The 12,403-nt window shown below is 33.4% G+C and overlaps 1 protein-coding gene across 1 annotated transcript in view; it reads right to left on the reverse strand.

The window, feature by feature from the left end:
* ATRNL1 (attractin-like 1) overlaps positions 1-12,403 on the reverse strand; it is an 834,587-nt gene that overhangs the window by 666,148 nt on the left and 156,036 nt on the right. The window contains exons 11-13 of the mRNA XM_011927827.1: positions 4,725-4,809; positions 2,966-3,174; positions 1,529-1,647 (exon numbers count right to left, since the gene is read on the reverse strand). Of these exons, the coding sequence (XP_011783217.1) occupies positions 1,529-1,647; positions 2,966-3,174; positions 4,725-4,809 (413 nt within the window). The remainder of the gene's footprint in view (positions 1-1,528; positions 1,648-2,965; positions 3,175-4,724; positions 4,810-12,403) is intronic.

Here is a 12,403-nt window from a genome sequence, read left to right on the forward strand (position 1 = left end):
AAAGTACACAACAACAAAATATGTATGAAAACAAAAGGGTTCAATCTAATGAGTCAGTAACTGCAAATTTCCCTCCATTTTAAGTTTTGAATATTAGATTAAAATCATAAAACTTACATATTTTGAATTATTAATTAGTGGAGAAATTTTTTAATTATACAATCAAATTTTTTACTTAGTTTCAACTCCCTTTTCTTTGCCTTTTAGCTCTGCCTGCTATCTTGAAAAACAAGTAGATACTTTCATTAATAAAAATTCCAAAAAAATAAAAAATAATACATTATATTCAGTTGGAAATATGTATCCACACTATTTATTTTTACTCAAGCTATAGGCCCATAAAAGAATCTTTAGGCTGGGTATAGTGCCTCATGCCTGTAATCCCAGCACTTTGGGAGGCTGAGGTGGGCACATCACTTGAGGCCAGGAGTTCAAGACCAGCCTGGCCAACATGCTGAAACCCTGTCTGTAGTAAAATATAAATTAGCCAGGCATGGTGGTGCTTGCCTATAATCCCAGCTACTCAGAAGGCTGAGGCACAAGAATCACTTGAACCCAGGAGGTGGAGGTTGCAGTGAGCCAAGATCATGCCACTGCATTCCAGCCTGGGTGATGGAGCAAGACTCTGTCTCAAAGAAAAAAAAAATCTTTAACCCTACTAAATACTACTTTTTTAAATTTTTCCTTTCAATTTGTTGATATCTTCTACAAAACATAGAATGTTTAGATGCTACCACTTAAAAATCTTAATTTTTGCTGCTCTTAATCCATTTTCATCTGCCATAAATATTTTATAGGTTTTTTCTTTATTCTGAAATATATAGAACAGCTCTCTCACAACAAATAAACAAATAATTATAGGGCTTAAAATGTCAATAGTGCTAAAACTCTACTTTAGATGTAAAAGGCCTTTAAAAAATCTTATAAAATTGTAGAATGTTTAGCAGCATCCCTTGCTTCTACCTATTAGATGCCAATAGCAGCTCCGCATTTGTGACAACCAAAATATCTCTGCAAAATGTCTCCTGTGAGACAAAATTGCCTTAACTTGAGAACCACTAATGTATAGACAGTTAAAAGAGAAACTACTACTACCAACAGCTCAGGCTAAACTTACACACAAAGTGTGAAAACAAAGCACTAGACCACACGACCACTAATGCATGTCTGACAGGAATCCACTGGGAATTATTTCAATACCTACCTATATAATCTTATTTTCATTAGCACAGAAGATAATATTTACAGTTATAGTCTTTTTTAACATCAGTTTTTAAAAAATGTTCCCAGTCTCATCCATGAAAAGAAGTAAAGTTGATGGATCCAAAATGGAATCTAGACTGACAAATTTGAACAACAAACCAGTCTAACTTTACAATTTACTAAGAAGTGAATGATTCCCTATATACTTTCTAAATGTCTTAATGCGTAAAGTGCGTTTTTTCTACAGTGCTATTAAATGGTAAGCTAATGATCATAAAGCAGCAGTGTGTTATAACTACAGCACCATTTACCCATAAATACTGACCATACTACAGTTGCTATTTGCCGAAATGCATTTCTTGTCATCACACCATTGGCATCCATTTGTATTGGCAGTACAGCTGGCACAATCTGCATATCTGTAACATCTGTCATCAGAAGCAGCTATAATACAAATGGGAGATAATACATCAGCACAAAAAAGAAAATCTTACTCTTCTTAATTTACAATATCTATTTAAGAATCATTAAGAATCACTAAGACATTTTTTAACCAAAGAAATGACCTTCAGTTTCAAAGTAAGTTTTCTAAAGATTAAGACATTTGTAGTTCAATTGTGTTTACAGGATTTTCGAGACCTTTTGCCCCCATTTTAATTATTCAATATACAAGGATCCTACAGTCACTTTAAATTCACACATTTGGGCCAGGCGCGGTAGTTCATGTCTGCAATCCCAGAACTTTGAAAAGCCAAGGCAGGCGGATCACTTGAGGTCAGGAGTTGAAGACAAGCCTGGCCAACATCACGAAACCCACCTCCACTAAAAATACAAAAATTAGCCAGGCGTGGTGGCACACGCCTGTAATTCCAGCTACTTGGAAAGCTGAGGCAGTAGAATTGCTTAAACCCAGGAGATGGAGTTTGATCACACCACTGCACTCCAGCTTGGTTGACAGAGTGAGACTCTGTCTCAAAAAACAAAATAAAATAAATAAATTCACATATTTTAGAGAAGGTCAAAGGATTTACAGACATTTTACTGAACAAAGGGTATTACTATACATACAAAAGAAAACATCATAACAAATACTGTTTATCATCCTTTCTAAAGATATCAAAAGACATCTGAATTAATACATATTAGTAAAACTTAAAAATATATTTATTAATTATAACCTCAAAAATATATAACAACTCCCATCATTTAAAACACCAAACAATATTTATCCAAATAGTTAATTAGCTAACTGATTAATAATTGACTGGTAACGTTTCATAAGTCTCATTTATTTATTCACCATTCTATAAGAAATATAATACCAGAACATTAGTCATGAAATGCTAGAAAATTTTTTTACTTTATGGTGTGGTTTAGCAATAATTCAGGAAAAAAAAATACCACATGGAAAATAAATTATTTCATTTTATTTCTTTAAATCTAACAGTATATCTTAGAAATGATGTATTGGAAAGTATTTTAAACTTATATTAGAAAATAATTCATATATATGACCATGTTATATATAAAATATTGATATATACATATACTATATATACAGATTTCAAAAATAAAACTAAAAATAGCTAATAAAGATATTAAATTATTAATCACTAGGTTCAAACATTAGAACTCCTAATTAGGGTATTATAAATTTTTCATTTCTGTAGCTACTAAAGTAATTCTTATAAGCAGAAGATATTTCTACTTCTGTAGAAGAGAAATTTTGCTGCCAGAGAGAGGAAAAGAAAAAGAAATTTACCTGTTTTAGGAGGGCACTTTGCTCTAACAATATTATTAGTATTCCCAGATTCCCAAGATTCACAGTGATTTTTATTCCAAACACATTTTATCCCTGGACCAGCATTTTTACAAAGTTCTTCATCTCTGAAAGCCTTGCAATTTGGAGGCTTGTATACAAGGATATCATTAAGGAGTACACTAGAAAATCCCCCGAATATATACATGGACCTATTAAAAACAAAACAAGAATCTTAAAGAAACACTGTTAAAAGTCTCTATCTGATGATTTAGTTATAAAAATAAGCATAGATTTAAATATACATTTTATACTATTTTAAGTACTTCTGTTAGTATTGTTCTTTAAGATCATATTTCTAGCATACAATATGATACGAAAACACCAGAGGAAGTATTATATAATTCCTTGAAGACTTTCCAGACAAAATATGAAATATTCTATAAATCTTAATACATTAAGAAAACACTAAGTCTTCAAAACATGTTTTATTGTTAATACAAGAAAGAAAAAAGAAAAAACAAGGATTATATACAACATCCCTTTGTCTGAAAAATAAGTGTTGTTTTTAATAAGGTAGTAAATAATATTTTTTTAAAAAGATAATAGCTGTACATAGACAAGACACACTTTAGAACTGCTATTTAGAATTATAACTTTTCAATATAGACATAGAATTCTGAAATTAGACACAGAGTTCTTCTTATGGTGTTTCATTCTTTTAAAATAAGAAAACTAACAGTAAAATAATCAAAAAGATTTTTAAAATTTCAGTCTGGAAAGAGATGCCTAGACAATACTAAATTAATTCTAACCAGTGCCAAAAAAGGTTGAGATGCCCTTAAAACAGTATATTTTTCATGTCAAAAATATTATTAACATAATAAATTGAATCAGCCAAAAAAGGCTTCCAAAATGTATTTTATTATTTAAAAAGGTAAAATAAAAATCAACCAGAGAACCCGAGAGGTTTTATGTTTCACAGTTTTCATTTATTACTGTTTGGACTGCCAACTGATATCAGTTACACACCTTCATTGTGGTCAAGTCATTTTGTGGCAATAGTGGAGAATTTTTACATATTTAGGATAAGGTGGTAATAAAAATGAGCTTATAAAAAGGTCATTCTGATTTACAAATGTTAAGCTACTAAATGAGCTAGCAGACTGTTACCTGTCACTGGATTCCAAATTACCAAAATTTTGAGATAGAAATACAAAAATTATATTAACTTAAATGGGGAAGGCAATGTAATGACCATGGAGTCCAATTTCTCAATGGATATAAGGATTGTAAGGTCCAGAGAGGTTAAGAGACTTGTCAAAAAATCACCCATTTCGTAAATGACAGAACTAAAATGAGAATCTAATTCTTTTCACTTTCCTTGTTCTCCTTGATAGAAATATGGGGCTAACCTCTCTATCATTTCAGTTCCATCTTTTTAAAAGAAGAGTCATTCCTTATCTGATCTCTGGAAAAAGAAAAGAAGGCAGAATGACATAGAAGGGTATCTGATGTTTTATCTCAGCACCTTTCTTTTACCTACTCCCATGTCCCTTAAATATATTAAACAAGAAAGGAAAAAAGATATGATTAACAAATCAAAATGTATTCTATAGTAGAGCAGAGATGCATAAAATCCAGTACCACTAAGTACCACTAAGTACCGGATAATGATAATTTTCAAAAAGAATACCAGAATATGAGGATAGTATGACTGATATCAGTGACCCTCTAAAAATTGGAAATGTGCTTCTTTTACCCATTAATGACTACTGCAGAGTGTCCAAATCTGTTGACGTCTCTATGAAGATTTGGTTTTGGTAGTATTTTCCATTCATCACAAGCTAGAAAAAAGAGAACAGAAAACCAAAAAATGAAATAAAATAATAAACTAAGACAAATAACGTAAAAACATCATGGCCAAATTAAAGCTATACTATGCACAAGCAGGAAGCCAAAAAAAAAAATTCTCACTAATTTTCCATGACCTTCAATTTAGTATAATTACTCAACTAGCACTGTTCCTTAAATAAAAATAACTCTTGCCAAGAATTCCCATAAATAATTTTAAGCATATGAGAATAAGAAAATGAAAAGAATGAACATAGAGGTATTTTATATTGGAAGATAATTTCAAAGACATATCTTTATTAAATATACCAGGTAAAACTTATGAATGTCAGTATAGGGCATACCTATTTGAAAGTTAAATACCGAATCAAATATTACATGTATGCATACAAAAGTAAATGGCATATATAATGTCTGCTGAAAGAATACCTAAAAATATAATCATCAGGATAAAACATTTAAATCACTTTAATGATTTGAAATTTCAAAACAAAAGCTTTTTTATGTAGAAGGGGATTATTTTAACTGCAAAATTTCTAGATAAAAAATGAAAATCATAAATAATCTATGAACTATATAAAAACTATAGAAAGTGGTTAAGAAAAATGTGTATTTCAATATAAACTCAAAATTGACATATATACTAACATAAATTTGAGATTTAAAATAATTCATCATTCAATGACTAGTAACATTGTCAACACTGTGTTTTAGATTTCACCTTCTTAGAAATGTCATATCTATAAAGGCATGCCTTAGTATTTCATAAAAACATATAGATATAACAAGATCTTTTAAAACAAATTAATTTGTTTAGGTAAAAGCCTTTATGGAACAAGAAAATAATCTTAAGTATAGTTAGTTGTAAAAGTTAAAGTAATGAATTACTTGTTTTCTTATTAAAGTAATTATATCTATAACAATAATAAAATAAATTTGGTTTCAACTCAATATTTTATTAATGAATATCAAAAAGTTATAAAAACCGAAACTGTAAGTTTAGAAAATGATGTTGAAAGACTGAGAACAATAAAATACATGTTGACTTGTATATGCTAAAGTATACTCCAGGAAACACAAATCTCCCTGGAAAAAGTGTATTCATTTAGTTTGTATAATCTGTCTTTTAAGTCTACAAGGTATATCTGCCTATTAAATACTCTCAAAACAGAGAGTGTAAAAGTACAAAACCTAACCTAACTTTATGTAACAGTGTTTTCCCAATGTGTTGTCCAAAGGAGCACTTTTCACATAATGCCTATTAAGATCCTCAAGAGTCAATGCTCTGAAGATCACATTTTAGAAAATATTATTATAGAGGCCTATGATAAAGAATAACAGACTGCCAATTTTACATGTTAGAGTTAATTTAAGAAAAGTACATTATATGTGTGTAGTACTATTAGGTTGGTGCAAAAGAAATTATATAAAGTATAAATTGTATACTTTTATATATAAAGTATATATGAAAGTTCCAAAGTGTTTTCATCTGCGTATCTTAAAATGCTCTTTATAAGAATCCAGTGAAATTGATTAAGCAGGTATTACCCTATGTTAGAAATGAAGAATCAGACCTATGGGAAGGTAAATAACTTGTATGAGGTCCATTTGATTAATGGACCATATAGTAATTCTGTGTGTAATTTTTTAAGAAACTCTCATTCTGTTTTCCATAGTAGCTGGACCATTTTACATTTTTGCCAGTAATGCAAAAGCAACAAAAATGTCTCTATGTCCTCGTCAACCCTTGTTATTTTCTGTTTTTTGTATCATAGCCATCCTAATGAGTATGAATTAGTATACCATTGTGGTTTTGACTTGCATTCCCTAATGATTAGTGATGTTGAGCATCTTTTCATGTGCTTATTGGACATTTGTATATCTTTGGAGAAATGTCAATTACACAGCTCATTTAAATTTATAGATATTAAGTGGTACTGTGCAATCATTGTAACCTTGTTAGTTTTCCATGTTATGACTATATGAAATATTTACCCATTAAACTGTTAATGATTAGCCTTTTTTAAGATTTTTTCCTATTACAGGTCATGTTGGTATATTCACTGTTATATGTATCTTGTGCATATTTGGAAGGTTTCTCCAGATTTCCAAGAGGTATAAGAAAAGACACAACTTTGATTTTCCCAGTTTGCTCCCCAAAGTAGTTGTGTTGACTCACATTAGCAGTGTACAACAGTTCCTCTTGTTTTATATTCTCTACAACACGTAGCTCTATCAGACTATAAATTTTTACCAATCTGATGAATGGCTTGATTTTGCATTTTTCCAGTTACTGGTGAGTCAACTTATTCTCACATGTGTAGGTTATTTGTTTTAGTCTTCTATGAAATCACTGCTCAAGACTTGCACATTTTTCTATTTGCTTTTTGTCTTTTTCTTAATAATTTAAAGAATTCTTGATTAAATACTCTGGATACTAATCCTTTGCTGGCTATATGTATTACCATTTATTCTTCCATGCTACAGCATCTTTTCTTGACTTAGTTTATGAAATCTTGTTTTACAGAAAGTTGGTCTTACTTTTAGGTTACCTTATGATCTGTGCTTGTTTATTCAGTAAACTGAGATTTTAAAAATAATCTCTAACTTTCTAGTAAAGGTTTTCAGTTGGCTTTTACTATTTCGGTCTTCAATCTTTTTGGAACTTATTTTTGTATATCTGGTAGGCATCAAACTTAATTTTTCCCATATATCATATTTTCCAGATGGAAAATTTCCAAGTATATGTCCATGCACTAATTTTCCCAATTTGTGAACATTTATCCTTGACCCACTAACTTGTGCATCATTTAATTTCTGTACTGTTATAGTTTGCTTTTATTATTTTTAAATATATACATGTGTGAAGCTCAAACGTCCAATATTTCTACAAGGCTTATCAAAAAAAAAAAATCCACTGCCCCCTATCTTCCCAAAGCATATTCCAGAATCACAGAGGTAAACACTTTTAATTCTAAATAAACAGCTAGAAAGAGTTTGTTTTTGTTTTTTTGTATTTTCATCTGTCCTAAACAGCATGCCTAGTTCCCAGTTTCAGATAATATGTCTGACTTCCTTCTTCAGACGGTGAAGCTCTTACACAGACTTACACACACATACTTCCTCTCCCTCAATTCTTTATACCTTTATGTTATAATTTTGTTTAGAGCAATATTCAGTTTCTTATTTGTTTTTTGGAGATGGGGTCTTGCTATATTGCCTAGACTGGTCTAAATTAATTCCTGGTCTCAAGCAATCCTCCTGCCTCAGCCTCCAGAGTTTCTGAATTATAGGTGCACACCACCACACTCAGCTAATGTTCAGTTTTTACTATTTCTGATAGTATATATCTGTGATATTATTTACAGATAAGCCAGGTAGGATAATACACTTTTATTCTTAAATAACTTATTTTGTCCATAAATTTTATTTTCACTTTTTTGCTTAAATTTCTGTATATCTACCACTATTTCTCCCCCAATCCTTTGGCAGATGTGTATATTTCTTCTCAATATCTTCTAATACATCAAGTTATCTGGTAATTTACTTTGTAAAGACATCACTCCTGAAACTCCATCTTTCTTCTCCAATCTGAATTTACTGCTCTCTAGGCCTATTACATCATCATAAGGATTCCCTCCATATTTCTCCTCTGTTATATATTCCGTTCTCATACTTCAATAGGAGATATAATCCTAAAGTTTCCAAATAAAGTGTACATTGGAGGTATATTGAGAATCTGCAATTCTAAAAAATAATTTTATTCCACTCTAACACTTTGAGTATGATTCAGTGTTAGAATTCTAACATGGAAAGCATTTTCAAATATTGAAGGTATTAGTCCACTCTCCTGGCTTCTAATATTGCTTTTGTAAGGCGCTATGCTATTGAGTCTCATGATTTATTTGTCCTATTTCTCTTCTCTTTCTAGAAGTTTTTAGGTTCTTTCTGTCTTTTGGTAATGAGCTCTGCTGTGAGCCTTTTGTATTTATTTTCCTGGGGCTCAGTAGGCTCTTTTATTCTTAAAATTTGTGTACTTCAATCCCAAACACATTTTTTGAATTACTCAATAATTTCCTTCCTGTCTAAAATGTTATGTTCTTTGCTTTTTCCATTCTATTACTTAGATATAAAGTTTCCTGGAATAGTCATCTTAAATTTCTTATTTTTTACCCTATTTTCCATCTGTCCATTGTTCATAATATTTTCTGGAGATTCTTCACTTTGTCTTCAAATCATTGATTTGTTTGCCTAATTTTAATTTCCAAGAGCCCATTTTTTCTTTTCTGAACTATTTTTCTTAAAATCTTACATTTTGCTTCATGAATGTAACATCTTCTGTCCATAAAGATTTAACTTATAATCTCCTCTGTGGATTATCTCTATTCCCTCTAATTTCTTATTTTTTCCTACTTGTTTGACATTTCAGTCAAATTTAGTAACTTTTTGTAATTGTCAAAATGATAACTGGCTGCAAATTTAAGAGTGAGGCACTATAAAAGTCATTAGGAATTTTGTGCTTCAGAAGCACATGTTGACCATTGGGATTCTGATCAGGTGGAACCATTTCAGTTAGACACCTCCAAATGTCAGTATTTCTACATGCTTTCTCTTAGGCTGGTCAGATTCCTTCAGATAATTTTCCAGTCTCCTGCCTGGAAACCATAAATTGGACTAACAGCATTTTAGGAAGAACCTAAGTGGATGAAGGTAGCTAGAGGGTTTCACTCTTAAGTATGTATACTTTCATTTAATCCCACTGTTTACAAAATAGTGCTTATGCTCTCAGTCATGTTCTGGTTTTCTTTTGTTTTGTTTTCAAAGTACACAAGTCCTGAAGAAGAGAAACATTACAGCACAGTAATAGTAACGTAATTATACATGAAGGCAATTAATTTAGACAAATAATAATAAAACATGTAGTGGTGGACAGCTTTGTTATTACCTCCAAGACATCATCTTCAATTATACTAAAAGTTTAAAAAAGAATTACATACAATATTTTTGATAGACGTTGGTGGTGTTCAACAAAATAGTTCAGTTCCTTTCCTTCAGGCACAAAATTATACTCTTAAAATCCCTAGAAGTTGAATGTATCAATGTAATGCAAGCTACTGGAATACCTGTGTTTCTGGTTGGAGGCATTTGATTAGCAATGAAAGACTATGTGGAAGTCTATGTCCTCTGTCAGCCTGGGTCCCTAAATAATGACAAAAAAAAAAAAAATCTGGAGGGGCATTCCAAGATGGCCAAATAGGAACAGCTCCAGTCTGCAGCTCCCAGTGTGATCAACGAAGATGGCTGATTTCTGCATTTCCAACTGAGGTACCTGGTTCATCTCACTGGGACTAGTTGGACAGTGGGTGCAGCCCATGGACGGTGAGCTGAAGCAGGGCAGTGTGTCGCCTCACCCGGGAAATGCAAGGGGTTGGGGGATTTCCCTTTCCTAGCCAAGAGAAGCTATGACAGACTACCTGGAAAAACGGGACACTCCCACCCAAATACTACACTTTTCCCAAGGTCTTAGCAAACAGCAGACAAGGAGATTATCTCCAGGGCATGGCTCAGCAGGTACTCAGCAGGTACTCAGCAGGTACCACGGAGCCTTGCTCACTGCTAGTGCAGCAGTCTGAGATCGAACTGCAAGGCAGCAACCTGGCTAGGGGAGGGGCGGCCGCCATTGCTGAGGCTTGACTAGGTAAACAAAGCAGCCAGGAAGCTTGAACTGGGCGGAGCCCACCACAGCTCACCAAGGCCTACTGCCTCTAGACTCCACCTCTGTGGGCAGGGTATAGCTGAACAAAAGGCAGCAGACAATTTCTGCAGACTTAAAAGTTTCTCTCTGACAGCTGTGAAGAGGGTAGCAGTTCTCCCAGCATGGTGTTTGAGCTCTAAGGACAAACAAACTGCTTCCTCAAGTGGGTCCCTGACCCGCGTGTAGCCTAACTGGGAGACAGACACCTCGTATAGGTGGCTGCCCCTCTGGGACAAAGCTTACAGAGGAAGGATCAGGCAGCAATATTTGCTGTTCTGCAGCCTCCACTGGTGATACCCAGGCAAACAGGGTCTGGAGTGAACCTCCAGCAAACTCCAACAGACTTGCAGCTGAGAGACCTGACTGTTAGAAGGAAAACTAACAAACAGAAAGGAATAGCAGCAACATCAACAAAAAGGTCATCTAGACCAAAACCCCATCTGTAGGTCACCAACATCAAAGACTAAAGGTAGATAAAACCACAAAGATGGGGAGAAATCAGAACAGAAAAGCTGAAAATTCTAAAAATCAGAGTGCTTATTCTCCTCCAAAGGATTGCAGCTCCTCACCAGCAATGGAACAAAGCTGGATGAAGAATGACTTTGACAAGTTGACAGAAGTAGGCTTCAGAAGGTCCATAATAACAAACTTCTCCGAGCTAAATGAAGATGTTCAAACCCATTGCAAGGAAGCTAAAAACCTTGAAAAAAGATTAGACGAATGGCTAACTAGAATAAACAGTGTAGAGAAGACTTTAAATGACCTGATGGAGCTGAAAACCATGACACGAGAATTTCATGACGCATGCACAAGCTTCAATAGCCAATTTGATCTAGAAGAAGAAAGGGTATCAGTGATTGAAGATCAAATTAATGAAATAAAGCAAGAAGACAAAGTTAGAGAAAAAAAGACTAAAAACAAATGAACAAAACCTCCAAGAAATATGGAACTACGTGAAAAGACCAAATCTACATTTGATTGGTGTACGTGAAAGTGATGGGGAGAATGGAACCAAGTTGGAAAACACTCTTCAGGATATTATCCAGGAGAACTTCCCCAACCTAGCAAGGCAGGCCAACATTCAGATTCCGGAAATACAGAGACCACCACAAAGATACTCCTCGAGAAGAGCAACCCCAAGACACATAATTGTCAGATTCAGCATGGCTGAAATGAAGGAAAAAGTATTAAGGGCAGCCAGAGAGAAAGGTCAAGTTACCCACAAAGGGAAGCCCATCAAACTAACAGCAGATCTCTCGGCAGAAACCCTACAAGCCAGAATAGAGTGGGGGCCAATATTCAACATTTGTAAAGCAAAGAATTTTCAACATAAAATTTCATATCCCCCCAAAGTAAGCTTCATAAGTGAAGGAGAAATAAAATCCTTTACAGACAAGCAAATGCTGAGAGATTTTGTCACCACCAGGCCTGACTTACAAGAGCTGCTAAAGGAAGCACTAAACATGGAAAGAAATTACTGGTCCTAGCCACTAAAAAAACATGCCAAATTGTAAAGACCACAGATGCTATGAAGCAACTGCATCAATTAACAGGCAAAATAACCAGCGAACATCATAATGACAGGATCAAATTCACACATAACAATATTAACCTTAAATGTAAATGGGCTAAATGCCCCAATTAAAATACAAAAACTGGCAAATTGGATAAAGAGTCAAGACCTATCAGTGTGCTATATTCAGGAGATATATCTCACGTGCAAAGACGCACACAGGCTCAAAATAAAGGCATGGAGGAAGATCTACCAAGCAAACGGAAAGCAAAAAAAAGCAGGGGTTGCAATCCTAGTCTCTGATAAAACAGACTTTAAA

The sequence above is a fragment of the Colobus angolensis genome, unplaced genomic scaffold (assembly GCF_000951035.1).
Source record: "Colobus angolensis palliatus isolate OR3802 unplaced genomic scaffold, Cang.pa_1.0 Scaffold75, whole genome shotgun sequence".
NCBI lineage: Eukaryota > Metazoa > Chordata > Mammalia > Primates > Cercopithecidae > Colobus > Colobus angolensis.